This window comes from Pholis gunnellus (genome assembly GCF_910591455.1).
Source record: "Pholis gunnellus genome assembly, chromosome: 8".
Lineage (NCBI taxonomy): Eukaryota > Metazoa > Chordata > Actinopteri > Perciformes > Pholidae > Pholis > Pholis gunnellus.
Window position 1 is genome coordinate 17,867,214 of NC_136534.1, and position 24,858 is coordinate 17,892,071.

Consider the following 24,858-nt stretch of genomic DNA (forward strand, 5'->3'; position numbering starts at 1 on the left):
ACCGTGGTTTTTAAACAAGACAAACTGTTGTTGTTTTATTTGCGCGTGTGTTATGTTGGCGCTGAATCCTAGGCCGTGAGTGTGAGGCCTCTGCTTGAATGTACACCTGTGCATGTTCCGCTTCATTTCCTCCTCCTTGTTGCTGTGTTTGTGTGTGTTTGTGTGTGTGTGTGTTATTCCCGGCGTACAGCCTGTCCTCTCTGTTCTCAGGTATAGTATAACTGGCTCCCCACTATTCTGCTGTGCTCAGGTCTCTCCGTGCTGAGGCTGGGACGTATGTATCTCTCACACTGCCCGCCACCCAGTCCTAATGTTCCGAGTGTATCAGATAGAGGCCCAGCCAGCTGTCCACAGTCGTTCTCCCTTGACACACACACACACACACACACACACACACCGGCGGTCAGAGTAACACATTTCTCGCTGGCCTCTGGTGTGGCTGTGAGATTAGGCTGCCATGCGCTGGCGTGTAGACCACAAAGCAGGGCGGGGTTAAGGGGGATCTGTGTGTGTGTGTGTGTGTCTTTGTGGTTGTCATAATGGCCGCCGGTCTCATCCGCCTGAGAGGAGCAACCAGAGGACGAGTTGGTTAAGATTAATCTGAGTGGGATGTTGTCTCCCTGGGATGCGGAGCAGTGGTGGTCTACCCCGGTGGCCCGCGGGCTTTTCAGCTTTTAGTGAATTGTGTGCTGCACACATACGCGCTTAGCTCCCTTCCTGTATTAGCGCCTCTAGATATCTGAACCTGCTGGAGAGGTTAAGCAATATGGAGATCACTTTACCGAGCTCCGCAGTGGGTCCTTCAAGCATTTTGGGGGGGGGGTATTTTACAGTGAGGGGGCACATTCGGGGTGATTTTTATTTATTTTTTCCCCTCAGGAGGGGGATTGTCTTGCATCATTGGCTGAGCTGTCATAGAGGTGTCGTGTGCACTTTCCTGCTCACGTTGCAGGGGCAGCCCTATGGGGCGGGGGTGCCCTTCCACCACCCACCACCCCTGTCCAAACAAGAACAGTCCATCCAAACACACACACACACACCTAATGGCTGGCTGGCAGAGAGGTTGCTGCTAAGGGCAACAAGTTTTGTGTGTGTGTTTATTAGGTGTCTGCAGTTCTAATAAAGGAAAGCGCTGCGTCCTTCACTGCCTCATCAGGCGGCTTTGCTCTGATTTCTGTCCGAGCGTCGGTCAGGTCCGCAGTGGAGCTGGATGGCTTGCAGCCTCTGGATCATCTGGTGACGAGAAGAAACGCGTTCGGGGAGGACTTCATCTACCTTTTTATCCCCGACTTTTGCTATGTAACGAGTATGTTTGAGAATGAGTTTATAGAAGAGTGAGGAACTTTTAGAAGATGTTTGTGTGTTTATTCGAACTGGTGTAAAGTGTGTGTGTGTATATATATATATATATACACAGTGTATATAAGAGCGAGAAATTGTGTGTGTGTTTGTGTGTTTGTATGGTGTTGCCCACTCCATTGGAAATGCTGGGGTGTCCAGCGAGGTTATTTTTGGATCAGTGACAGCGTGTCAATGGCTGCAGATGCATCGCAAAGAAAGGCTCTGAGATACCAGCAGACCCTGGTAGGTCTTAAATCTTCTGTTATCTGCCTGCCTGTCTTCTGTCTTTTGAAATGTCTTTTGCTTTCCCCCTGTTTCATCCCCCTCCACCTGCTTCTCCGTCATCTCTCCATCCACCCACCTGTCACTGAGTCTTTTCCAGCCATCCTTTCCTGTTCCTCACTCACTTTCTCTGATTATTGCACGCCTACCTTTTCAATACTCTCTTTTTTTTTCTGCACGCTGAATCCTTTCTCGTCCACCGGCAGTGCTCCGTTTCGTCTTTCCTACTCCTGTTCTACGTTGCATAGACTTCTCTTGAATCAATACTTCTCAACTAGTTTCCTCTTCCCACGTTTTCTTTACTTCTTGGAACAAGATTTATGCAAATTAATGTCAACTTGATTTGTACATTCACAGTCTCTGCTGGTTTTTACCTCCCACGCTACGAAACCCTGAGTGAAGGCGATAAACGGAATGCATTGCCCAGATTACATATTTTCTTCTGTGACTATCTGTATGCCTCCTCAAGCTGCAGCCTTAGAAAGTCATTGCTGTTTTCATGTGCTGGTGGGTATAAATACTTATATACGGGAAACCTGAGCAGACAGGTTAGATGTACGTCTTCAGATGAAGTCATGTCACCATATCCTCCGGTTCATCTGCTTAAATGCTCGCTCAGAATCATGGTCATTCCTCCCAGGAGCATCATGTCTGCCATTGACTTTTTGTTTCATCCAACCACACCTGGTCTGTGGACATAAATGACTCGCAGCATCAGAGCTTTTGCAACACTTGCTTTGAAGCATTGCGTTGTTGTCCGTTGTTTTTAAAGGTCATTTTCTGCAGTCGAATGTGAAATATAAGTCGAGAGAATGACGGAAACGTGATCACCTGAGATTAGAGCAGCTGGAGTGTGTTTTTAATGTGTTGGGAGCAGCCTGACAAAGTGTTGCTCCTCTTTTCCTTCTCCTGTGAGACGATGGACGGCTGCCCAAAGCAAACATCTCATTCTCTTGTGAAGCCCCTCAGGGGCCATTAAGTCAGATATAAATAAGAAATATCAATTAATCTATCCACAGGCTTAGAAGTCGTGTGTGTGTGTGTGTGTGTGTGTGTGTGTGTGTGTGTGTGTGTGTGTGTGTGTGTGTGTGTGTGTGTGTGTGTGTGTGTGTGTGTGTGTGTGTGTGTGTGTGTGTGTGTGTGTGTGTGTGTGTGAGAGCCTTGGAGGAGTTTATGTGTAGAGATTAATATGATTTATTTACTGATAAGCAGCAGGATTTGTCTGAGTATATTTTCAGATCTTCACAGATGCACACTGGTGCTGCAAGGTTACAATAGACGTCAGTGTTTCCAGTATATGTGTGGAGTTTAAAACTGGGTTATGTTGAATATTTTTAAATTGCATATAACTATTGCATTTAAATAACCGTTTCAGTTCAAAAGGAGTTGCTTGACACTGGAACTCCTTTAAGGTTTTAGCTTTTAATGTCATACATTACAGAGGGTGCAGGGTTATGTGGTTGTATTAATACTTCAATGAAAAGAAAGACAAAGTTGGGATGAGATAAAACACTTAATGCTTATTTCCTTATACTTTTCTAGATCGTCTCCAGGAGAGAGCCATTTAACTTCTTTCTAATTAAACTAATTATAGAGAAAATAGGAAATCTGCTGCAGGGATGACGTGTTCAGCACCTCACTGGTTCCCTCAACATGAAGTTACATTTAGATTTTAGATTATTGCAGAAATTAAGCTCTGTGGCAAACACAATTTCATGATACTTAATTAAAATGATCTATTTAAAGCTTGAATGCAATCATCAGAATTAAAAAGCTAACGTTAAGCTATAAATGCACAAAGAGACTGGAAAGGTGGACTAGTCGCCGTTTTGTAAGCTCATTTAGCCAAAACCATCAAACTTGAAGTGTACCAATTTAACGCTGCCTCCTAATAGTTTTTAGTTATTAAAAATGTTGTGTTATCTAACCTCACACCTGGTACAGACGTGCAACAGCTTTAGCTTCTAACTTTGACTCATTTATAACAATCTTGGTGTTGACAGTGTGTGAGAATTCAACATGTTCTCCCGTCGTATCTAATTGCATCGTCCTTTCTCGGAAACTTCTTAAAAATATCTGGAAATTACGAACTCGTAAAAAAAAAAAAAAAAGCGTAACAAGATGTTAGCCCAGCTTTAACCGAGATGTATTTTGACCTGAAAAGCACAAATGTATTGCTGGCTGGGTTTGTAAAGTTGTGTTAATTACTTCCAAGTCACACAGCTGCTGTCCACCCTTGACCTTAACAAAGAGGAAGCACTCTCTGTTGACTTGTGCCACACTGACAGACACGCTCCACCGCGAGGGGTGAGAACAGATAGCTGTGTGTGTGTGTGTGTGTGTGTGTGTGTGTGTGTGTGTGTGTGTGTGTGTGTGTGTGTGTGTGTGTGTGTGTGTGTGTCAGTCATCATACTGCGTGTGTGCTTGCTTTGATATTCTGCTTGTGTGTTACAATTAAGGATAAATTAATAAAGGATGTGTCTAAAAATGAGGTTATGCGAGGCGATGGGTCGCAATCTGTGAGAATGTCAACAGCAGTGAAATAGATCTCATAAGTCTCAAATGTTTCAGGCTACTAAACGGGATAATGTTCACCTGCCAAATGTCTCGCAGACTGGAATGACTGGGATGTAGACGATTAAGCCATTCAATTTCACATGATATCCCGGTCACTTGGATGTGTCTTTTCAATTACAGCGGTGGCTCTAATGTAATAATTCAACTATTCGTAGAGTCGCATCAGTAGTTAGAAGATGAATCGGCATGTTAACGTTGTGAAAGGGTGTCAATAAGGTGTCGTTGTTGTTGTGTAAAGGTTAAAGCGCTTCATCCGGCTGAACGTCGGGCCTCCTGGGAGAGGTGGGCTGAGAGAGACAAACAGCGTGAGAGAGGGAGAGGTGTGTCAGTGAACATTGGGTCACACTGCTGCTAAATTTATCCACGAGTAAGGTTTCACCTCAGGGGTGGGGGTTGGATGGATGGGGACACGGGGTGGTGAGAGGGAAAGTTTCAGGGGGGAGAGAGTGAGGGAGGAAAGGTGAAAGGCTGCACACAAGAGTTCAGTCGTAGGTGAGGCGGAGAAGAAAGTACAAGAACATCTGTTTGTGGCATCGAAGGAAAGAAAAACCTGATTTCTAATGTGAGATTTGTACCTTTGCAGATTTGTGCAATTGGAGAAACAAACAAAACAATATACTGAATACAAACCAAGGTTTCATTCCCTGAAAGCATCTCAAGGCTAAAGTGATATTAAGACATACATTTACATTTGGAAGAAGATTTTATTTGCTTTAAGAACTTTTGAGAAAAATCACCCAGAACACAAGAAAGTGCAATTAGTTAGTTGTGGCCTTTATGTGTTTTTCTGGTTCTAAATCTGTTTCTAGCCCACAAATTGAGAGATTGAACAGAGCAATACATCTTTAATTCAGCTAATACAAATGTAGTCAATTTGGTTTGAACATGACTGCAAAATGTTTTTTATGTTGCATTGAGATTGGATTCTAAATGTAACATTTTTGTATAATCTTAGAGCCCAAAAAGAATAATGCAATAATTAAAAACTGATAATATTGGAAGTGCCCTGGTGGTATTGGACTTTAAGGTGCTGACCGCCTAATGCACCTTTTTTACAGCAGACATCTTGTGATGTCATAGCAGGGAGAGCACATGTGTAATTAATAACATGATGATGGCTGCATTCCACTTTGCTCTGCAGGTTCCAGGGCTCTGGTTTAGTGCATGTTGGTATCACAGGCTTTGCTTACTGGGACACTTAAATGGAACAGAGCGGCCCTTAATGTTATAGGACGGCTATAAGAAGGAGAAAAGTTTTTAGGATTATTTTAAGTCAGGTTTGGAACATTTCTCAGGTCTGTTCCACTTTCGAGCTGCAAAGAAACTGAAAGCCGCTTCCATCCATCCGTCTTCTACCTGCTCAGGTCATAATAAGTATGAGCAGTGTATCCCATCATGCATCAGGTAGAAAACATCCTGTACAGATGACAAAGTCAGACATGTTTGCGCTCAATTGACCTTTAACGCGTTTAAATAGAAAGAAAACTGTGATTTTCAAGCTGACAGCAGCACTCCACGTTCCGGGCCAGTGGTAGTTGCAGGTGTTAAAATGATCAATTCCTTTACATGCAAAGTTATATAAAACACTACAGTCTACTAAACTCTGTGAACTCTGATATTTTTCGCCAGAAGGATGCAAACAGCTTCCTGGTGAGACAGAAAACCGGCAGCAGTCTGGTCCCCAAAGACCCAGAAATCATTTGAGAACCATTTGGGTCACAACAGAACAGTCAGTGACCCATTTTAGGTTCCACAGTGAGAGAAGTTGACTTAATAACGGTTAAAAATAGAGCCGATATTACCAGCTGATACCGGCTTATCCAAAGTGAGTCGATATTGGTCTCTGTTTTGGTATAGAAATGTTTTATAAGCTGCATTTTCATGTATTTTGGACCATATTTTTCTTAGTTCGCGGCCTGTAAATTGTCTTTTTTATGCACCGTTTCAAGTTAGTTTAATGATTAAAATATGTTGTTGTCTTTCATAGTGAAATGTATTGTTGTAAAGTATCTTGCCTCTTTAATAACCAAGTTTGAGCAATCGCTGCCAACAACATGTTTGTCCCCTTTAGTAAAGCATGCCATCTATGTTAAAGGTACTGGTAGTACAGTGCAGCATTATCCACCCTATCCCACACGATGTTAATAATGTTAAGGGCTCCACTCAGTCAGCACGTATTATTTTCAAACCTTAAGCTCGTGTCCTTCCTGCCTGGTATCATTTATGATCCGGCTGAAGGAATCTGCTGGACCGGCCGCCTGACTGAGAATATACCCCTCGAAATTAAAAGCTGCTGAAAATGTATTGTCAAGCCTCAAGTGTTTGTATTAACCTCTACTGCTTTCTCCACTCTCTCTGAATGTGTGTGTGTGTGTGTGTGTGTGTGTGTGCGCTGCACTGGCCATACCTGTCAGTCACTGGCCTCCATGCTGTACTGAGGCAGGTAGCAGGTACAGTCTGTGTCCGTCACTCTGGCAAAGACGGGAAATGTCAGATGTAAGACAAAGATATCCAGAGAGGGTATTACAGTATATTAAGGACACACGAGAAAGTGAGCAGCAGCTTGCAGGAGGAACGGCTGAAAAGATGAGGGAGCGGATCAATACTTTTGAAACGGTTCTGAATGTTGATCAATTTCTGGTAAGGTTTATTATCTTGGATGTTTTACCTAAAGTTGTAAAGTCTTTTACAAAGACGGATGCATTTATGAATGAGATAAGAGGCAGAAAAAAGACACTTTTGTACTGTCTGTCATTTGTTTTATTGACTTAAAATTTTACATTTCCTGTTGTGGAAGCATTATTACATGTAAACCAGCTTTACAGGGGTAAAAGGACCTCCACAGTTGTTTTTTTCCTGGATTACTTGGTGTAAATATAAACTGTGGGCTCATACATAACACATTTTGCAGTTTGGTTTATTTTTCTCTCGTTTGGCCTCGCCAACATGCTGCAATTAGAACATGACAGCTCGAACAGGGTTTGGATGAGCCATGGAAATGTTATTGTGCTGGTTAATTAGTGTATGCATATGGAGACATGCGATTGTAGAGTGTGTGTTGTGGGGGAGGGAGGGTCGGTGGGTTTGCGTGCGTGCGTGCATGTGCGTGCGTGTGTGTGTAATCTCCTGATCTATCTGTCAGTGGGCAGGTCAGATTTTATCATTAACCTTGTGTTATGGAACAGGGTTATATTGTTGTAAGGCCTCACCACACACACACACAGTCTCACAAAACCACACTCTCAAACATTAATTTAGCTCACTGATAAACACACAAATACAAACTTAGCATGCTTAAGAACCTGCACCAACACTCAATGATATATATGAATATGCAGTACCGACTCTCTCATGAGGGACGCAGGAATGTGCTATTATTTTTTCTAATTAACTCTCAATGTCACACTGCCCTTCAACCTCGGCATCTATTAGCAGCTCTCACTAACTGAAGCTCTCCCCCCCTTACCCCCCCCCCCCCCTCCCCCATCCCTCCCTCTCTGCTAGCCTCTCTCTGTTTTTGTTTACACTTGAAGTTCCTCTTGACTTACTTGTGTTTTACAGTAGCATCACCTTGTTAAAACCAGCTCATGAAGGGCAGACCCATGAATGAATTCAAAGCTCTCGACAGCGCCACAAGCATAATCTAACGCAGGCTTTGTGTTCCTAACAAAGCCTCTGTTAGGAACGGTTTACATTTCTCCATTTTCTTCATCCCGAGAGACTTGCAGTAGGAACAACATTAAAGCTTGAGCAGAAAGAAACTAATAATGAGGGGTGTCAGAGCTGTACAGTACAACGCCTGAATACTTTCATGTGGGGGGAAGTGGGAATCTTGCTGAGAGTAGATTAGTGTGACTGGAGGAGGAAGAGGAGTAGGGAGAGTGTGATATATCCTCTGCTGGACTTGACTCTTGAGTGGGAAGGTCATTCCACAACGAAGAGTCAAATAGCGGCAGCAACGATGTTCAAAGACATGCTCAAGGTGGTGGGAAATATCGGCGACTGATGTCGCTGGACGCACAAGGTTACACGGTGACATAAATGTAAACACAAGGTTGAGAGATGGAGGCGGAAAAGTCCCCCGACGGCAATGAATCACAGCTTTCAATGTCTCTCTCACGCTGTCGGCCATTTGTCTGTTTTTGTCTCCCGCTTTCAGATTTATTTCCTTTTTGATAATTCAGTAGCAACAGATCAGGGCTGCAGCTTAGTTTAGCTTGTTTCGTCTAATCAGCAGTTCAACAGAAAAAAATTAATCCTCACATTTTAGAAAATGGAGTTAGTAAATCTTTGGCCTATTTTCTTGATAATATGACATAAATGATTAATGGATTATTACAGTAGCTGGCTGTTAATATTAAGCAAATCATTACACATTTAATTTATATATGTCTATGTATATGTGTATACATATAGTGCACTACAAACAAGACTTCCGATAGTAATGGTAAGCATTTCGTGAATATGTTTTGTAATTTATCATTTGTATTCTACAGTTGTTAGTTAGCTAGTTAATGTTTATTCACTTACAAAGAAATATTTATTATAAAATCAAATAAAGACAATTCAGACTAAATGCTATAAACAATGCTATACTCTCACCAGATATATACAAGTACCGTGAAGCAAGTAAAGAGCAAGATGTCCATCTACAACAACACATGAGATGCTGCTCTTCAGCAGTTGAATAGAGAATATAAATGTAGTTTGTTGAAATGAGATTAGCTATAATTTGCCTCTAACCTTGTGGTAGTCGACAAATCGGAGCAGTGCACAGGTTCCTGTTGTTCCTGTCCCTGGTTTTGAAGGTGCCTGGTGCCAGCGCCTGTTTGATGATGTTGATGGATTAGTGCTTTGGTGTTAATGTGTAGACTGGTGGTGCTGGTCTGCAGTGTAGCACAGCAGACAGAACAGGAGCAGAGCTGCTACCACATCATGCTAAAGACAACTGATGAGTTACAGGTAAAGACCTGAAGACCAAAGGCTTCATCTGCTCAGATGGTGGACGGTGATTTTTGTTATTCTCTTACTAAGTTAATGACGCAGTCCAGTGATCTTCTGTCATTTCTCTTTAATCACAAGCTCCTTTAGTGGATCTGTTTACACGTGTTACCTGACTTCTCTTTTCAAAGGTGTAGCGTTAATGGGCTGTTTGCACCGCTCACATTAGAACAGAATATATGTATACTATAAGAATATTATCAAATGTATTGTTATATTTCTATAAAGTTTACTCAAATAGGATTCTATCCAAATTATGTGGACCGACAACATTTAACGTCATTCCTGGATAAATAATGTTTAGTCAATTTTAACTCGCAGTTGAAAAGTGCAGTCTGTCTCAATCATAATTTGTCGTGCATTTCATTTAATTTGCTTAAAACACAGCACGACACTCCACAACTTGCCATGTTTAATTGACTCTTCTGAGTCATGGCTCAAATTCTAATTATTATACAGTATTGTTTGCATATAACTCACCTCTCTGTGCCTGCACGGTAAACAGATTTTTACAACTTTTTTTGCAAATGAGTCATTTAATTTCTAAGGAATAACAAAGTGCTGGCATTAAAAACATTAGGGAAAGTAATGAGTTTTCTACAGCAAAAAAATATCCTTAACTGACTTTAAGTGCTTTACTGCTGCTTTCCCACATCTGTTAGCTCAGGCCATGAGCTGTAAGCAGTGCCTTGTTGTTCTGAATAACAGTTTGGGGTTTGTAGTATTTAGTGAGTTCTAAATAACTTTGACAATTTAGGAACATCAAATATTTTCAAGAGCCTTTAACAGCTGGACACCTGCTATGTGGTGTATTAATTATAAACTACTATATCTGCCACAACATGTGGTTGTAGTGACTCGTGTTAAAGTGGACTGCTTGTGTAAAGCAGCTTTTGTGCAGAAAATCTCAACAAAAGAAAGAGTGCAGTAACTTGTCTGTGTCACACTGGAGTTATGTGAATATTTTCAAGTCCGATGAGATTGCAGATTTTTGCTGCGCCTTTATTTTATTATTGCTGGATGCAATTATGGGCAGCTAGCTAAGCTTTCGTTTTGGTCCTCTGGTCCTGGGCCTCCTGCTTGGATGTGTCAGCTCTCCTTTCCTGTGTGAACATGAGACAGTAATGTGTGGCAGCCAGCCCCCCCTTATGATTTAGCTTCTTGCTTGGCTGTGTGGTGGGATGCATGTGATCCATAGGTTTCAGTTGCACATCGTAACGACACCTGGATCTGCAGTATTTTCTGTGGTTTGCGGTGAAAACTGATCCCACTGGTTTACAAAGTGTCGTGTTTTCTGACCGTGTGTGTGTGTTTGTGCGTGCGTGTATGTGTGTGTGTGTGCGTGTGTGTGTGTGTGGGTGGGGGGGGGGGGTTGTAGGTGTAAAGCGTAGGGGAAGATGTGGAATGTCCTCTCTTCCAGGGGCTCTTCCCCTGGCTTCTCTCCAGCCCCTGCCTCCTCTCAGGGAGGGGTTTTTCCGATCTCTATGCCCGTTTTGTCTATTTCTGTCTGCCAGGGTATTCAGGTTGATGTGTATCCCTTACACACACGCCGCACATTCCCCATCTCTTTCTCGTTATCTCAAGACTCTTCACACTGGATCTAGTTTTATCCTTCTCCCAAGTCTCAGTTTTCAGAGGTATTTCTCCTCTCTCTTCGTTTTTACCTTCTCCCCCTTCTCTCTTACATCTTGCATTTTGTTTTCCTTCTCTGCGAATCTTTTATTGGTGCTTTTTGCGTCATATAGTGATTGTCAGTGTGTGTGTCCCCCCCGGTTTCAGCTGTACGGGGAGTACAGGGAGCAGCTGGGAAACGTTGCCCGACGGGAAGCTGCCCGTCTGCTGACAGAGAGACAATGCAGGAGACAGGCGGGGGACAACTCCACCGGCCGAACAGGGCACGGCCGGCGGCATCAGCATCAGCATCACCCCGTGTCCCTGGAGTCGTATCACAGCCACGCCTCTTCCACCAAGAAGCCTCGTCCCTACTCAAAATGCCAAGGTGACCATCAGGAATGAGTTATTCTGTAAAGAGGCAAACTGTGGCGATAGTTTCCATGGCTAAGACACATCATGTGATAACCAGAAAACAGAAATTAATATTTTGAGGTACTGGCCCTTCACATCAGTTTTTCTTTTCTGTGAAACTTTAATCTTTTATTAGACTATATTCTAGAGAGAGCAGCGTTTATCTGACAGCTTCAGTTACTGGTTGCTTTGCACATTTTGATTTTACTTGAGCTCTTAAAATATGATGCACATTTAAATTTTAATTAGGCTGCCACACAGATCATGAGGCAGTTGGACTTAGTCAGGATTTTGAGTCCCTTAATATACCCCAGTTCTAAATGCTGGTTTAAAACTGGCTCTATCCTGTAGGATTACATTTCTTCTAGAATAATACCGAATGCTTAAAATGTGTCCCTGTATTTTTCAGCCTAAAAGTTTGTATGTGTCTAAACCCGAATTCTGCTTCCCCAGCATGCATTTTGTTTCCCAGTGTTACAATAACTAGTTGTCATTAATTGAATCAAGATTAATGGATCCGTGGTGAATCATTCATTTGATCTCTCTGTCCCAGATTGTTTTGCTCGCGTGCGGCGGTACATAGTGACCAAGATGGGGGAGGACTGGATATTTCTGGTTCTTCTGGGACTGACTATGGCTCTGGTCAGCTGGAGTATGGACTACACCAGCGCCAAGAGCCTGCAAGGTACATAGGCCAAAGCCGTAAAGATGATTCCTGTCAAATCTGCAGTTTAATAACGCAACACCTTGTCTGTAATTATTCCATTTGTACTCCTGTGTTTTCTCTTTCTGTCTCTGTTGTGTTTCTGTCTTTCAGCTTATAAGTGGATGCATGGGGAGCTAAAGGGCAACGTGCCACTCCAGTACCTCGCCTGGGTTACCTATCCCATGATCCTTGTCATGTTCGCCTCGCTCTTTTGTCACCTGGTTTCCCCACAGGCCATCGGTAAGCGCTCCATCACCTGTCAGCCTCTCTTATCCTCCTCCAGCACCTGTTTATTTTTTGGATAGTGGCACTCTTTCTCTCTTTACTGCTCCCACCATTTTTTATTCTACTTCTCCATCTTTCTCTGTTGTTTTTACAGGTTCTGGCATTCCTGAGCTGAAAACCATCCTGAGAGGTGTAGTGCTGAAGGAGTATCTGACCCTCAAAGCCTTTGTAGCTAAAGTCGTCGGGCTGACTGCTGGCTTAGGCAGTGGGATGCCAGTGGGCAAAGAGGTAACCCCCCCCCCCCCCCTTTATATCTATTTTTCTCTGTATCTATCATCTTTCATTGATCCAGCATCACTATCATCATCCCCCTTCATCTCTGTTTTTCTTTCTGCATCGCTCTATCTGCTCTTTCTCCAAGCTTGGAGTGTAATAACTCATCTTCTGTCATGTTTTTCCTCCCTCCCTCCTCTCACGGGATTGAAGCAAATTATTTCTCAGCAAAGGAGCGCGTTCATTTTCCCCATTACAGTAGCAGGTTAACTGTCACATCCAGCAATTATACAGTGATTTATCCGTTCTGATACAACATGTCCCAGTTTAGACTCCTTGTTTTACAGACAATAGTCCGTGTCTGTGTATGTAACATTACGTGTTACTCATCTGTGTCACTGCGTGTCACCCTCAGGGTCCATTCGTCCACATCGCCAGTATCTGTGCCGCAGTGCTGAGTCAATTCATGTCCATCTTCTCTGGAGTCTATGAGGTAAGCTGAGGCCCTGACCAAAACAGACTACATTACCCACAAGCCTCTTCTCCTTGCTGACCAAGTGCACTTGATGAAGGTGTGAAATGTAGTTTTTCCATCATAACTTGCTTTGTTAATGTCTTTGGTGTAATTACAGGGTTCCCACCGGCCCGTAAAATCTTAATTTTAAGATTTGAGAAAATCGTTTGTTTTGATTTTTAGTCAGTGACCAGGCTCAAGGGTTGATGGAGTCTGTTAGTCGGTTGAGATATCTCTACAACTGTCGGATGGATTTTCATGCAAAGCACAAATGTGCCAATGAACAGCCTCGCAGAATAGAGGTGGGAGGTTCGACTCTTTTTACTGACTCTAGTTTGTAGGAATCACTCACTAAAGAGAGTCGGGTTTTCAACCTCTCACTTGAGTCACAGAGTGCGTCACCTAGTGACTACTGTTAGCGGAGCAGCGAACTCCAGCAGCAACAAACGAGACCAGCTGACCAGCACACACTGGAGCATTAAACAACTTGAACCGACGCTGAGGTAAAGAAAATAACTCCGACTGATTTCATGATTGATCAGTAATAAACTACTAAAAAGGGACAAGTTCAAATTCATGAATGTTTAATGACTGTGATGGAAGCAGCCAGAGTTGGACCCTCAGCTCAGGTCAGGGAGAGCGAGTACTGTGATTGCTTTTCTCACAGTGTAGCAGCAGGTAGGAGGGGAGAGTTGTAAGTGAACGAGTTATTAGCGATGAGGACTTGTTGACTCCTGAGTCAGTAAAAAGAGTTGAACAATTTATTCATGACTTGCACATCACTATCACAGAGCCGCTAGCGTGGCTGCAGACTATTGTTTTGAAAAGTTATAGGATGACCTTAGAAATATTATACAAAGCTCTTCTGATCCACTTTTTTAAATGACTCTACCATATTTTGTTTTTATATAAACGAGGCCTCTACAATCTTCACTTTCGCCAATGTTTTGTCCTTTCACTTCATTAAAAGGTCCTTGAATTTGATGTTGAAGAGAAAGTGGGAACCCTGTGACTGTTGTCCTCTCCCATCTGTCTCTCTCCCAGCTCACGCCCTCCCCTCCCCTCCCTGTTTCTCTTGTGTCTGTGTTTTGGCTCGCCCCCTCGCACCTCATCTGTGTTTGTGTCTCACTGTATTAATAGTGTGATGGTAATGTCTGGCATGTGTATTAACAGTCCCATATCCCTGTCTCCCTTCTCCCCTGCTCTCTCTATCTCCACGTCCCCCCCCCTGCTTTCTCATTCATCCCTGCTTGTCTGTGACCCTTAACCCCCAGAGTGGCACCCATAACCAGGACCTGTTGGTGTGTGCGAGTGCCGTGGGAGTGGCCACCTGTTTCGCTGCCCCCGTGGGAGGCAAGTCCCCCCCACCCCCCCTTCCTACTCAGGCACAGGTCTCTGGTCCGCTTTGTCCTCCTGAAATAACATCAGGATCACAAACGTGGAAGTTAAGTCTGACCTCAGACCAGTGCCCTGCATTATTAAGTGATGAATATAATTCGTATGATTTCCCTGGCAATATGTAGCCAATGTCTACTTAAAGTAATGTCTACCTTAAAGGAAGAGTTCAACATTTTGGGAAATCCACTTATTTGCTGGTTAGATGAGAAGATTGATGCCCAAAATGTCAAATTGTTCCCTTGAATACTGGCCTCAGACCAGTATCCGGCATCCAGGTGAATTCAAAGTGAATTGAATGTTTGTGAATATATATTTACTGCAGACAAGTTCGCAGCCTTGACGAGCCTTGAATTATACATTTATTTGTGCTATCAGGGCTTTTCTGCATCCCTTTTTGGTAAATAATAAAATATAAATAAATATTCTGCAAAATAATTTAACACAGATCATAAAAGATACTCTTAAAAAAAAAAAGTTACACAGAACATCATAAATCAAGGTCATAAATAATCAATGGAAGTTTAATGTCTCCTACCATTCATTTGTTGTATGCAATCAGTTGCCGGGATTTGTCTCAAAGGTTGATGTGACCACTCGCTTTGTTTCCTGATTGCTTAATTGCTTCCTCTAAGTCTTGATTTCTCTCCTTGGCATGTGCATTACTGCTTTATATTCTTTTGATGTGCTTTTTTTTCCCCCTCGTCTTTATCACTTTTTTAAAATCACAGCAATATTTATTCACTTTTTTTCCATTTTGCTTCCTTTGTGTCAATTCTCCCCCTCGTGGTTCCCCGTCCTGTCGTCTCCACCTTGATCTTTTATTCTCTCTATCTCCAACTCACTCTCCTGTCGTTCTGTCTACGCTCTCATTGCCCTTCATCATCTCACGCCTTTCATCGCTCATTGTCTCTCTCAACTCTTTATTTCCCTCTTGTTTTCCCCCTCTCTGTTTTCTGTGTCAGTAGAACCCTTATGGTTACACAGATATTCTGACTGTTGGCTGTGCCGTGGGGGTGGGATGCTGTTTCGGCACTCCACTTGGAGGTACTGTACAACTTGCACACTGCCTCATACAACGAAAACCACTTCACCAAACACCCTCTTGTACTGGATACTGTACTGAGACTGTACTTTTTAAGAACAAGCTGAAATTAGTCAGTGGCACAAGGTGTTGAAAACAAGCCAGTACCAAAACTTGTTTATATTCTTTGCTCAGATATTTTTTCATAATGAAATATCAGCTTATAATTATTTATTTACATAAACGCATAACATAGACAAACGTTTTTGAAATATTTCATTGTTAGACAGGATTATTACTAAAAAATGTGTCAGTTCTCTAATGACGGTTTTTAAATGACATCAAACATATATTTGGTATTTCCTGTCACGTATTGGCTGACATTTACACTGATACCCATTATGTCCAAAATAAGTCATATAATCAGTATATTGGCCCAACCTATTCATCCACCTAGCTCTGTAAAAGAGAAATGTAACTTCCCCTGAAAATTAAAAGAAATAAAGGTTTGTTTTAAACCACAGAACAATAACCAACCCTAGGCTGAGCAGCTTATATTAATTAGCGGAATACATTCACAAACAAAGACAGAAAATAAATTAATTGTAGGCAATTTGTTATAACTGATTAACTTTTTAAGTAATGTTTTAACTCAGTAGTGCCAAAAATGCTCTAGTTCCATCGTGTTAAATGTGAGGATCGATAGGTCAACATCAACGAACATCTTGCAATATATGTGCTGAAGCCAAAAAGCATTGTCAACTTTTCAATCACCATAGAACAAATACCATTGACCTCATTGATCTATTGTTAGTCCTTATGTATTTTCCATGCTTTTTTCTGTTTAGCTGTTTTACAATATTATTTACATTAAAGTGTCTGATGTTTATTTTATGGCGTTACATGCTGATTATGCCTGCTTAAGTGTGTGTGTTTCTGTGTGTGGATGCCTGATGTGTGTGTGTGTGTGTGTGTGTGTGTGTGTGTGTGTGTGTGTGTGTGTGTGTGTGTGTGTGTGTGTGTGTGTGTGTGTGTGTGTGTGTGTGTGTGTGTGTGTGTGTGTGTGTGTGTGTGACTGAGGTGTATGTGTGTGCGTTTGGTTCTGTCACAGTGTGTTTTCACTCCCTGTGGTTCTCCCATTGTGTATAATTACACCCTCAGCTTCAAGTGTTTCTGGACTCATTTTGCCTATTTAACTAATTTCTGTCTCTCTCTCTCTGTCTCTCTCTTTCTCTCTCTGTCTCTCTCTTTCTCTCTCTGTCTTACCCTTCCCTGTTTCTCTCGTTTCTCACACTATCCATCCTCATTTTCCTCTCTCTCCTTATAATCCCTCATCTCCCTCTGTCCCTCTTCTCTCTCTCTCTCTCTCTCTCTCTCTCTCTCTCTCTGTGTCTCTCTCTCCCCCTCCCTCCCTCCCTCCCTCTCCCCCCTCAACACCACCAGGGGTGTTGTTCAGTATTGAGGTCACGTCTACCTACTTTGCGGTGAGGAATTACTGGCGGGGATATTTTGCCGCCACATTCAGCGCCTTCATATTCAGGGTGCTCTCTGTTTGGAACAAGGATGCTGGTAAGAAGCAGAGCACACACACACACACACACACACACTTTACATACACACACTGTTCTAAAAGACTGCTGAGCTGGCATTTTATGGAAAGTAGCTGAATATGACAGCGTAATATTTGCTTCTTTAGATAAACCACAAATGTTTCAAGTCATCACCTACGGTTTATTCACAATCCACCAGCACCATAGAATTAAATACTCACATCTAAATCCCTGCACCCTATTCTCTGCCTTTATTACTTTATTATGTCAACTCCTTACAGTTTATTGTCTTACTGTATATTCAAACAAATAACAACTCTCACCTAACCAGACAATCATCTAATATTCATTTTCCCAAACAACTTTCAAGCAGAGGTCGATATATCAAGCAGAGGTTCAATATATCTAATTAAATGGTGATTAAAAAGTTCAATGTTGTGTTCACAGCTTTTATCCGCTTCCCCAGACTGCATAAGTTATGCAGGTTTAAAATCCTCCAAAACATCCTCTGCTTTGACATTATGAATCATTTTATCTTGTGCTGATAAATGAACATTTCTTTTTCTCTCAGTCACAATCACAGCTCTCTTCAAAACTAACTTCCGGATGGATTTCCCCTTTGACCTGCAGGAGCTGCCTGCGTTTGCAATAATAGGGTGAATACAAATGTGTGTGTGCAATGATACTGTGTGTCTCCACTTTTTAAATAGATATGGTCATGTATTCTCCTCAATACATTCTGTGCCCATACATGGTTGTTGTGCAGAAGGAGCAGTATGAACAGTATGACGGTTTTTTTTTTGGTCATGTGTTAGGATCTCGTGTGGCTTCCTGGGGGCGTTCTTCGTCTACCTGAACAGACAGGTGGTCCTCTTCATGAGGAGACCGACAGCGCTCACACGCTTCCTAACCAGACAGTGAGATCCCAACACACACACACACACACACACATGTACAGAAACACAGGGCCACGTTCCCATGAACTCAAACCATTTGCGCATTCAAATCCAATTCCTCTTAATGTATCTCAGCTCTCTCCGAACTCATCAGTCTCACAACGCTGGCCAGGAGAGCAGCAAAGCCTTAACAACCTTTCAGCCAGTTATTCAGTCATTGTGGAGATTCACTTATCCTCCGAGACTCAACAGTCAGGGAACATTAGTCTCCGCCATTAGAAAGAGGCGAGCAGCAGCGCCAGGAGAGCCATACAGTCAGTGGTGGTAGAGACTCGCACCGAGTTATTTCTGTTGCAAGCGTCACTTATTTTGCCATGTTGTTGTTTAAGAATACATTCCTGTGTGTGTGTGTGTGTGTGTGTGTGTGTGTGTGTGTGTGTGTGTGTGTGTGTGTGTGTGTGTGTGCGTTCCCAGTCGATTGATCTATCCAGGTGCAGTGACACTGATCATCGCCACCTTAACGTTTCCACCTGGATTTGGACAGTTTATGGCTGGAGAGGTTAGACTGACTCCATCTCACACTCTCTGACTTCTTTTTGATGTGTGTTCATTCATATTTATGATTTTGAAGAAGATGGTCAGTGGGGTATAGATTGTGTGGTTTTCTTATGTTTTGCGAGAAGCAAAGAAAAGCCGTAATGATGGGAATTTGATGAAAGGGGAACTTTACACATCAAAGTCTGTTTACGGGTCTTGGGGAGTATTACTGCATGTGTGAACAAAGTTGTATAAAGACTTTTGTGGCTCCACAGGGAGCTGCAAGAAGCCTGATGAATCACCTCAAGTGAAGTAACTTGATTGGGGCTGAAAACTTTGAAAACTTTTAAAATAAACTGGGGGTGTGGAGTTAGAAAGAAGTCCTCATCTCTGCTGAAAGCTAGCGGCTCGAGGCTACATTAACCGATAGTGTAGCATGACACACGTGAATCTCTGACCAAACTGTTTTCAGTCGATCTGCATTGTGGGTAATGTAGTCAACAGGGTTTGACAAGGAAGAAGACTGTCCATCATGGGTCCAAGAATGTAGTATGTAGTTCGATGCAAAATGAGTGGAGGACTCTTTTAATAACTTATTGGGATTTTTAAGCTCTATTGAAAAACTTAAAGCAATGATGACATTTAAATACCACTAAAGTTAATTTCACATTTTTAAAAACTTGACTTTTAACCCAACCAAAGTCAGTTAAAATAGAAAATGTGAGTTTCCAATCTTTCATCTCTTTCTTGGAATCCATGATTGACAAATGTAGCCTGACAGAATAATAACTACTCAATTACAAGAAGCCCAGTTTTTCATATTGAATTGACCAAATTAATACAAGCAACCTGAATATTGGCCACAAGTATTTTCTGTTTCAATATGTGAACCCTGAATGAATCATTACAATTAGTTTTTTGCCTGATTAAGACTTGGTGGAGGGTAAACGTTTCCTTTTTTCTGTTTCGATAAAGTTTTGTTTCTGTGTGTCTGTCCCGTCTGGCAGTTGATGCCCAGAGAGTGTATCAACTCCCTGTTTGATAATTTCACCTGGACCAAAATCTCAGGATCTGCTCCGCCCGGCCTGGGTCGCTCCTCTGCATGGATTCATCCTCATGTCAGCGTCTTTGTCATCCTCGTCCTCTTCTGCGTCATGAAGGTATCTCTCCCTCTTGCTGTGTACAGGACTTGTGTTGCATTCAAACATATATATATATATATATATATACTGTATGAAATCTCTGGGAATGGTCTTGAGCCGTCGTTGATCCGGTATTTGTGTTGCAGTTCTGGATGTCAGCACTTTCCACCACGATGCCCATCCCCTCCGGTGCCTTTATGCCAGTGTTCATATTAGGTAAGAGGATTTCGCAGTGCGAGCGCAGTGTCTCCTGCTGAGTTTCAGTTCAATTCGTTTTTACCAGCGTGTCTTATCTCTCTCCTCAAGGAGCTGCTTTCGGCCGCCTCGTGGGGGAGATCATGGCCACTCTTTTCCCAAATGGAATCCTGTTTGATGGGATAGTCTACCGCATCCTGCCGGGAGGTTACGCCGTCATTGGTCAGTCCTTTGTGCTGTGCTCAGGATCCCATAGGACTTATAGAAGAGACTTTAAGAAGACTAAGATTTGAGAACATTTGGTGAAATACTCACTTCGAAAGTGTTTGATTTCTTTCTTTCAGTTCATAAATGTGGATTTAGCAGCAGTGTAGAAACAGTTTTACCATTTCCACTAGACTTTGTTACATCTTTGGTCAAAATGAGGTCTCTAAATTGTCTACATTTTTTATGTGACTTTTGTAATCTTACCTAAAAACATTTGACTTTTCACAAATTAAACCTTTAAAGTCATTGAAATTCTTGAATTGAATGTCTAACCCACTGTTGTAACCCTGCTCTATGTGTTTCACTGCACAAGTGAATGGATTTCACCTTAAATTAAGGCTATTATGAGCATATTATTATAACTTTTTGCCAAACATGTGCTGGGACAGGTTCCAGTCCCCCCAACCCTCCACAGGATAAGCAGGTTGGAAAACAGATGGATGTGATAGACATATATTTCTACTACTTTACGCTGATTTCTGCCTACCAAGAACTCCCAACATTGTTAAACTCTCTCTTTACAATTCTCATGTTACCATATTATAAGACAATTCAAGGCCAAAGTGGATGTGTTCAGGTACAGTTACAGAGGAATCAGAAGGAGGAATGATAATAGAGGAATAACTCTCTCAAATATCCTGTCCTTTGCACTCTACCAGGTGCGGCAGCGATGACGGGAGCCGTCACACACACGGTTTCCACTGCAGTCATCTGCTTTGAGCTGACCGGTCAAATCTCTCACATCCTGCCGATGATGGTGGCCGTCATCCTAGCAAACATGGTGGCCCAGGGTCTGCAGCCTTCTCTCTACGACTCCATCATCCAGGTGAAGAAGCTGCCGTACCTGCCTGAGCTGGCCCTCGGACACATCAGGTAAAGCTAAAACTGCGAGAAAACTTCTTCGGGTGTTTATTTTTTCCATAGAGCTGTCGGACAAAAGGTATTTATTGTAGTATCTCTGCATCCCCAGCAAGTATAACATCTTTGTGGAGGACATCATGGTGCGCAAAGTTAAGTTCCTGTCTTCTCAATCCACCTATCGGGAACTGAACGATCTGCTTGACAACACATCTCTGAAAACTATCCCCCTGGTCGACTCTAAAGGTAGGGTGACTTACATCATCATACTGGGCCTTAATGCTTCTGTCATGTGCTCTTATTGAGCTTACAGACATCAGAATAGTAGCAATCTGATAAGCAAATAAGTGTATTTCCACAAAATGTTGAACTAATCCTGTAACACTTCTCTCCGCAGAATCCATGATTCTTCTGGGCTCCATCGAGAGGACGGAGCTTCAAGCCGTCTTTGACTGGTGGCTCTCACCAGAGAGGCGAGTCTTTGAAAGAGGTCAGAGCTCACCAGACCAGGGCTCTAAAGTCAGCTGGGAGTCCTTCACCTTTGTAGATGAGGAGGGGGGAGAGGAGAGCGCAGACAAGGTGGAAAAAAACAAACCACAAATTAAGAAGTAGCCTACTTTAGCTTTAAAAAAACAAAAATATCTATTTACCAACCATGTTGTGTCTGCAGACTGCTCCAGTACAGGAAGAATGTAACGGGCCCATCCCATCCGCCAGACCTCAGGAGCCCTCCACCAACCACACAGGTTCAGGTAACATGGCAGTTCCACTGCACATGAAAACCAGTCCGCCCTTCAAATGTTGCTTCCTCTCTTGTCTGACTTGTGTTTCCATACCGTATCCTCAGACAAGCGCAAGCTGCCATCTGTCAGCAGGGCCCTTCAGAGACTCTTCTCCTCCACATCTTTGTCAGGCCAGATGGAAACTCAGGTAAAATCAACCTCACATACTCCTTATTTTTGACCCCTGAAGCTCAAAGGAGCGGCGCATCACTGAGCTGCTGTCGAGTTGGCTACATGGCTCCTGGAGCCAACCTGGCTGGTGTGATGGGAGGGGCATGACGTGATGCATACATAAAGGAGTTGACATGTTGTGCAGTGGGTGATGCCTCGAAACCACCAGAGGTCATTTTTATCATCATCTGTGTAGTTTTTCAAACTGACTGCCCATCAATCTGTCCCTCGCTCTTTCTCCCCCCCCCCCCCCCCTCTTTGCTCAGGAGACCACGGCCCCTCCGCTGACAGACACCATGTCCCCAGAGGAGGTACTGTACCTTAATGATTCACCATGCACACAGCCAACAATGAGAAAACCAAACCATCCAAATCAATAATTAGAAACTCTGTATACTCTTAGTCCATCTCTCTTGTGATTGGCTGATACAGATCAAAGCCTGGGAAGAGGAAGAGCTGGATAAACCAATCGATATGGAGCAGATACGTATAGACCCCTCCCCGTTTCAACTGGTGGAGAGGACTTCCCTCCACAAGGTGACCACAGCAACACCTGGGTGACATGTTTTTACATGTCAAAGTCATGACTCTGATAATGCAATTACATATCACGGACAATTACCATTTCATATTTTAAAGCAGCATATTTTAAATAAATAGTTTGACATTTTGGGAAATACTCAAAAATGTACTTATACATCAGTTTAAATAAACATGAGTTGTAAAATCTTGTCTGTGAGTAGAAAGATATGCCATGTTTGGGCAACTGGATCTCCTGGATTATATTTCATTGTTTCACAACACAACAACCCAACAACGCAGCCCCCAGTGCTGGTTTTGGTCTGAATCCTCGCTTAGAGGTGCTGATAGGTGGATTTTGGTACCTTTGGACGGAGTCAACCTAGAGGTTTCCTATTTCAAGTCTTTATGCTATAAGCTAACTTTCTCCTGGCTGTAGTTCCATATTAAGTATACAGTATATATTTTTCAGTCCCGATACAGATACCCGGGCTTTGGGTATCGGCCGATACCGAGTAATACCAGTGTTTAATTAACAAGCTGTAAGCCTCACTGTGTAGAAAAGACCAGGATCATTCTTCTATAAGGCAACATCAGGCTTGACCTAAACATTGCTTTCCTAACTTTGTAAAACAAAATATAACACATAAATACATAGATATAAAAGTACTGAATTGTTATTTATTAAAATAATGGTATCCTATACCCAATCTAGCTATTTGAGTCAGTGTCGGATCGATATCCAATATTGATATTTGTGCATCTAGTCTTTATGAAAGATTAGCATCATGGCAAATGTAGGATCCAGGGATTCTGGAGCTTGTTCCTTAGACAGTAAAAGTCAGGATGTCTTATGGAGGTGGGATACTAAATTGCTGGAGTTTTTTTAGTTCTGTTTATGTCCATATGACCATAAAGCTTTGAATCTTGAATTGTATGCTTTGTTTCATGCTATATTTCTGTATCTATTTCCTTTTTAACTTGCGGGGGAAATTGTTTACAAGGAACAGTGCAGCCATGCAAACAGAACACTGTCACACTGCAAAACATTTAACACTGACTGGATCATGTCCTCCTCTCCCTCATTACTCAGACCCACACTCTGTTCTCTCTGCTGGGTCTCAGTCATGCCTATGTCACCAGTATCGGAAAGCTGGTGGGTGTCGTGGCACTGAAAGAGGTAAAGTCATATTTTTTTCCTTCATTTTTTCTTTTATGTGCATGTTTTTGTCGCTTCTCTTGTAATGCGGCATGACAGCGAGCTGTGATGATCTCACGTTGTGGGCAGTTGTTCTGTCACAGGGTGCATCGTGCTTTACGCTCTGATTCATGCGGTTATTTCATTAACCGCCGTCAACTCATCTCCCCGGATGTTCGCTTTAGCGATTTACTTCAGCACATGTTTCTCTGCTATATGTGTTTCAACCTCTTTCTCTCTATCAGTTACAGAAAGCTATAGAGGGCTCGACTCGCAGTGGGGTGAGGCTTCGTCCCCCTCTGGCCAGCTTCAGAGACGCCAGCAGGAAAACCAAGAAGCACCAGCCTTCCTCATCCTCCCCTTCCTCCCCTACTCGGGACAAAGACCTGTGGGGGGAGGGGAGCAGGAGGGAGGGGGAGCTGGGGAGGAAGGAGTCCAACGAGGATTCCAGAGGAAAGGCGTCGTCTTCCAGGGGAGCTCCCGGGTGTGACACTGCTCCCTCCTCCCCCAGCAGCTCTGTCCACACAAGAGGAGCTGACGGGGATTCACAGGAGCCGGCATCCCCTTCTACCTCCTCCCCTACCTCACCTTCACCTCCTGCCTCACCTGTGTCACCCACCAGCCCTGTCCTCACACTATCCTCCCTGCAGGAGGACAGGGAGAGCGAGGAGTCCGATGAGCCCATATAGACTGGGTTTAAGAGAAAAGACTTTTCCTTTCATTTCGCTCCTTCTCCCCCAAAGACAGAGCTGCTGTCCGGGTGGAGGAGTCGGGCTCACCTGCAGACCCTCAGACATTCAGCTCTCAGAGAGCAGGACGAGCTAGTGCACATAAAGCTCCTGAAACTTGTAGTACAGGATTTTTTTTTTCTACTCAATCTATTCAATCTCAGGTGGCTTCCTGTGTCTTTTGAACTGCAGACGGACAAACATGTTCAGTCGCACATATCACGAATGTTCAATGTCCATACATATCTTGGAAATGTTGATTGTAGCTCTGTCATATTTCAGTGTCTGTTAATTTCATTAAGTACCTTTAATCAAACGTTAACTGACAGCAATGAATTGTATAATAATGAAATAATATATTGATGAAGACTTAATTTATTTGACCTAGAGGTCAAAGAGATCATGCATTTAAAGTTTACTGATTAAGGTTGATTTTAAATTATAACTTACATTTATCAGATATTTTCTGTATGCTAAATATTGAAATCATTATTATCAATCTGTAATTTTTAAAGATAATAAATGTTAAAGTTGTCTACTAGCTTATTTTAATTATCTACAACAATAAAAATGTCCATTAGTAGAAAAACAGTCACGGTGAAAACTCGGTGAGTCACAGCGTGCGTGATTTGAGCTAAATTCTAAAGTCAGA

General features: G+C 42.7%; 1 protein-coding gene across 1 annotated transcript; it reads left to right on the plus strand.

Moving 5' to 3' along the window:
• The first annotated feature begins 1,211 nt into the window (after nt 1-1,211).
• Nucleotides 1,212-24,736, plus strand: clcn1b (chloride channel, voltage-sensitive 1b). Its single transcript, XM_079164649.1, has 23 exons — nt 1,212-1,584; nt 10,981-11,200; nt 11,780-11,911; nt 12,044-12,172; nt 12,312-12,445; nt 12,846-12,923; nt 15,308-15,386; nt 16,807-16,932; nt 17,485-17,569; nt 17,729-17,830; nt 18,284-18,368; nt 19,354-19,506; nt 19,635-19,704; nt 19,795-19,905; nt 20,610-20,823; nt 20,921-21,054; nt 21,206-21,387; nt 21,479-21,560; nt 21,656-21,738; nt 22,028-22,072; nt 22,194-22,298; nt 23,374-23,460; nt 23,724-24,736. The coding sequence occupies exons 1-23, from the start codon at nt 1,534-1,536 to the stop codon at nt 24,165-24,167; spliced, it is 2,931 nt and encodes a 976-aa protein (XP_079020775.1). The 5' UTR covers nt 1,212-1,533; the 3' UTR covers nt 24,168-24,736.
• Nucleotides 24,737-24,858: the final 122 nt, after the last annotated feature.

Excerpts from the sequence above, each read along its gene's own strand:
- clcn1b (XM_079164649.1), top strand. The coding sequence starts at position 1,534 with ATGGCTGCAGATGCATCGCAAAGAAAGGCTCTGAGATACCAGCAGACC. Across the intron at positions 1,585-10,980 it reads TGAGATACCAGCAGACCCTG|CTGTACGGGGAGTACAGGGA; the intron begins GTAGGTCTTAAA and ends CCCCGGTTTCAG. Across the intron at positions 17,570-17,728 it reads CCTGCGTTTGCAATAATAGG|GATCTCGTGTGGCTTCCTGG; the intron begins GTGAATACAAAT and ends GTCATGTGTTAG.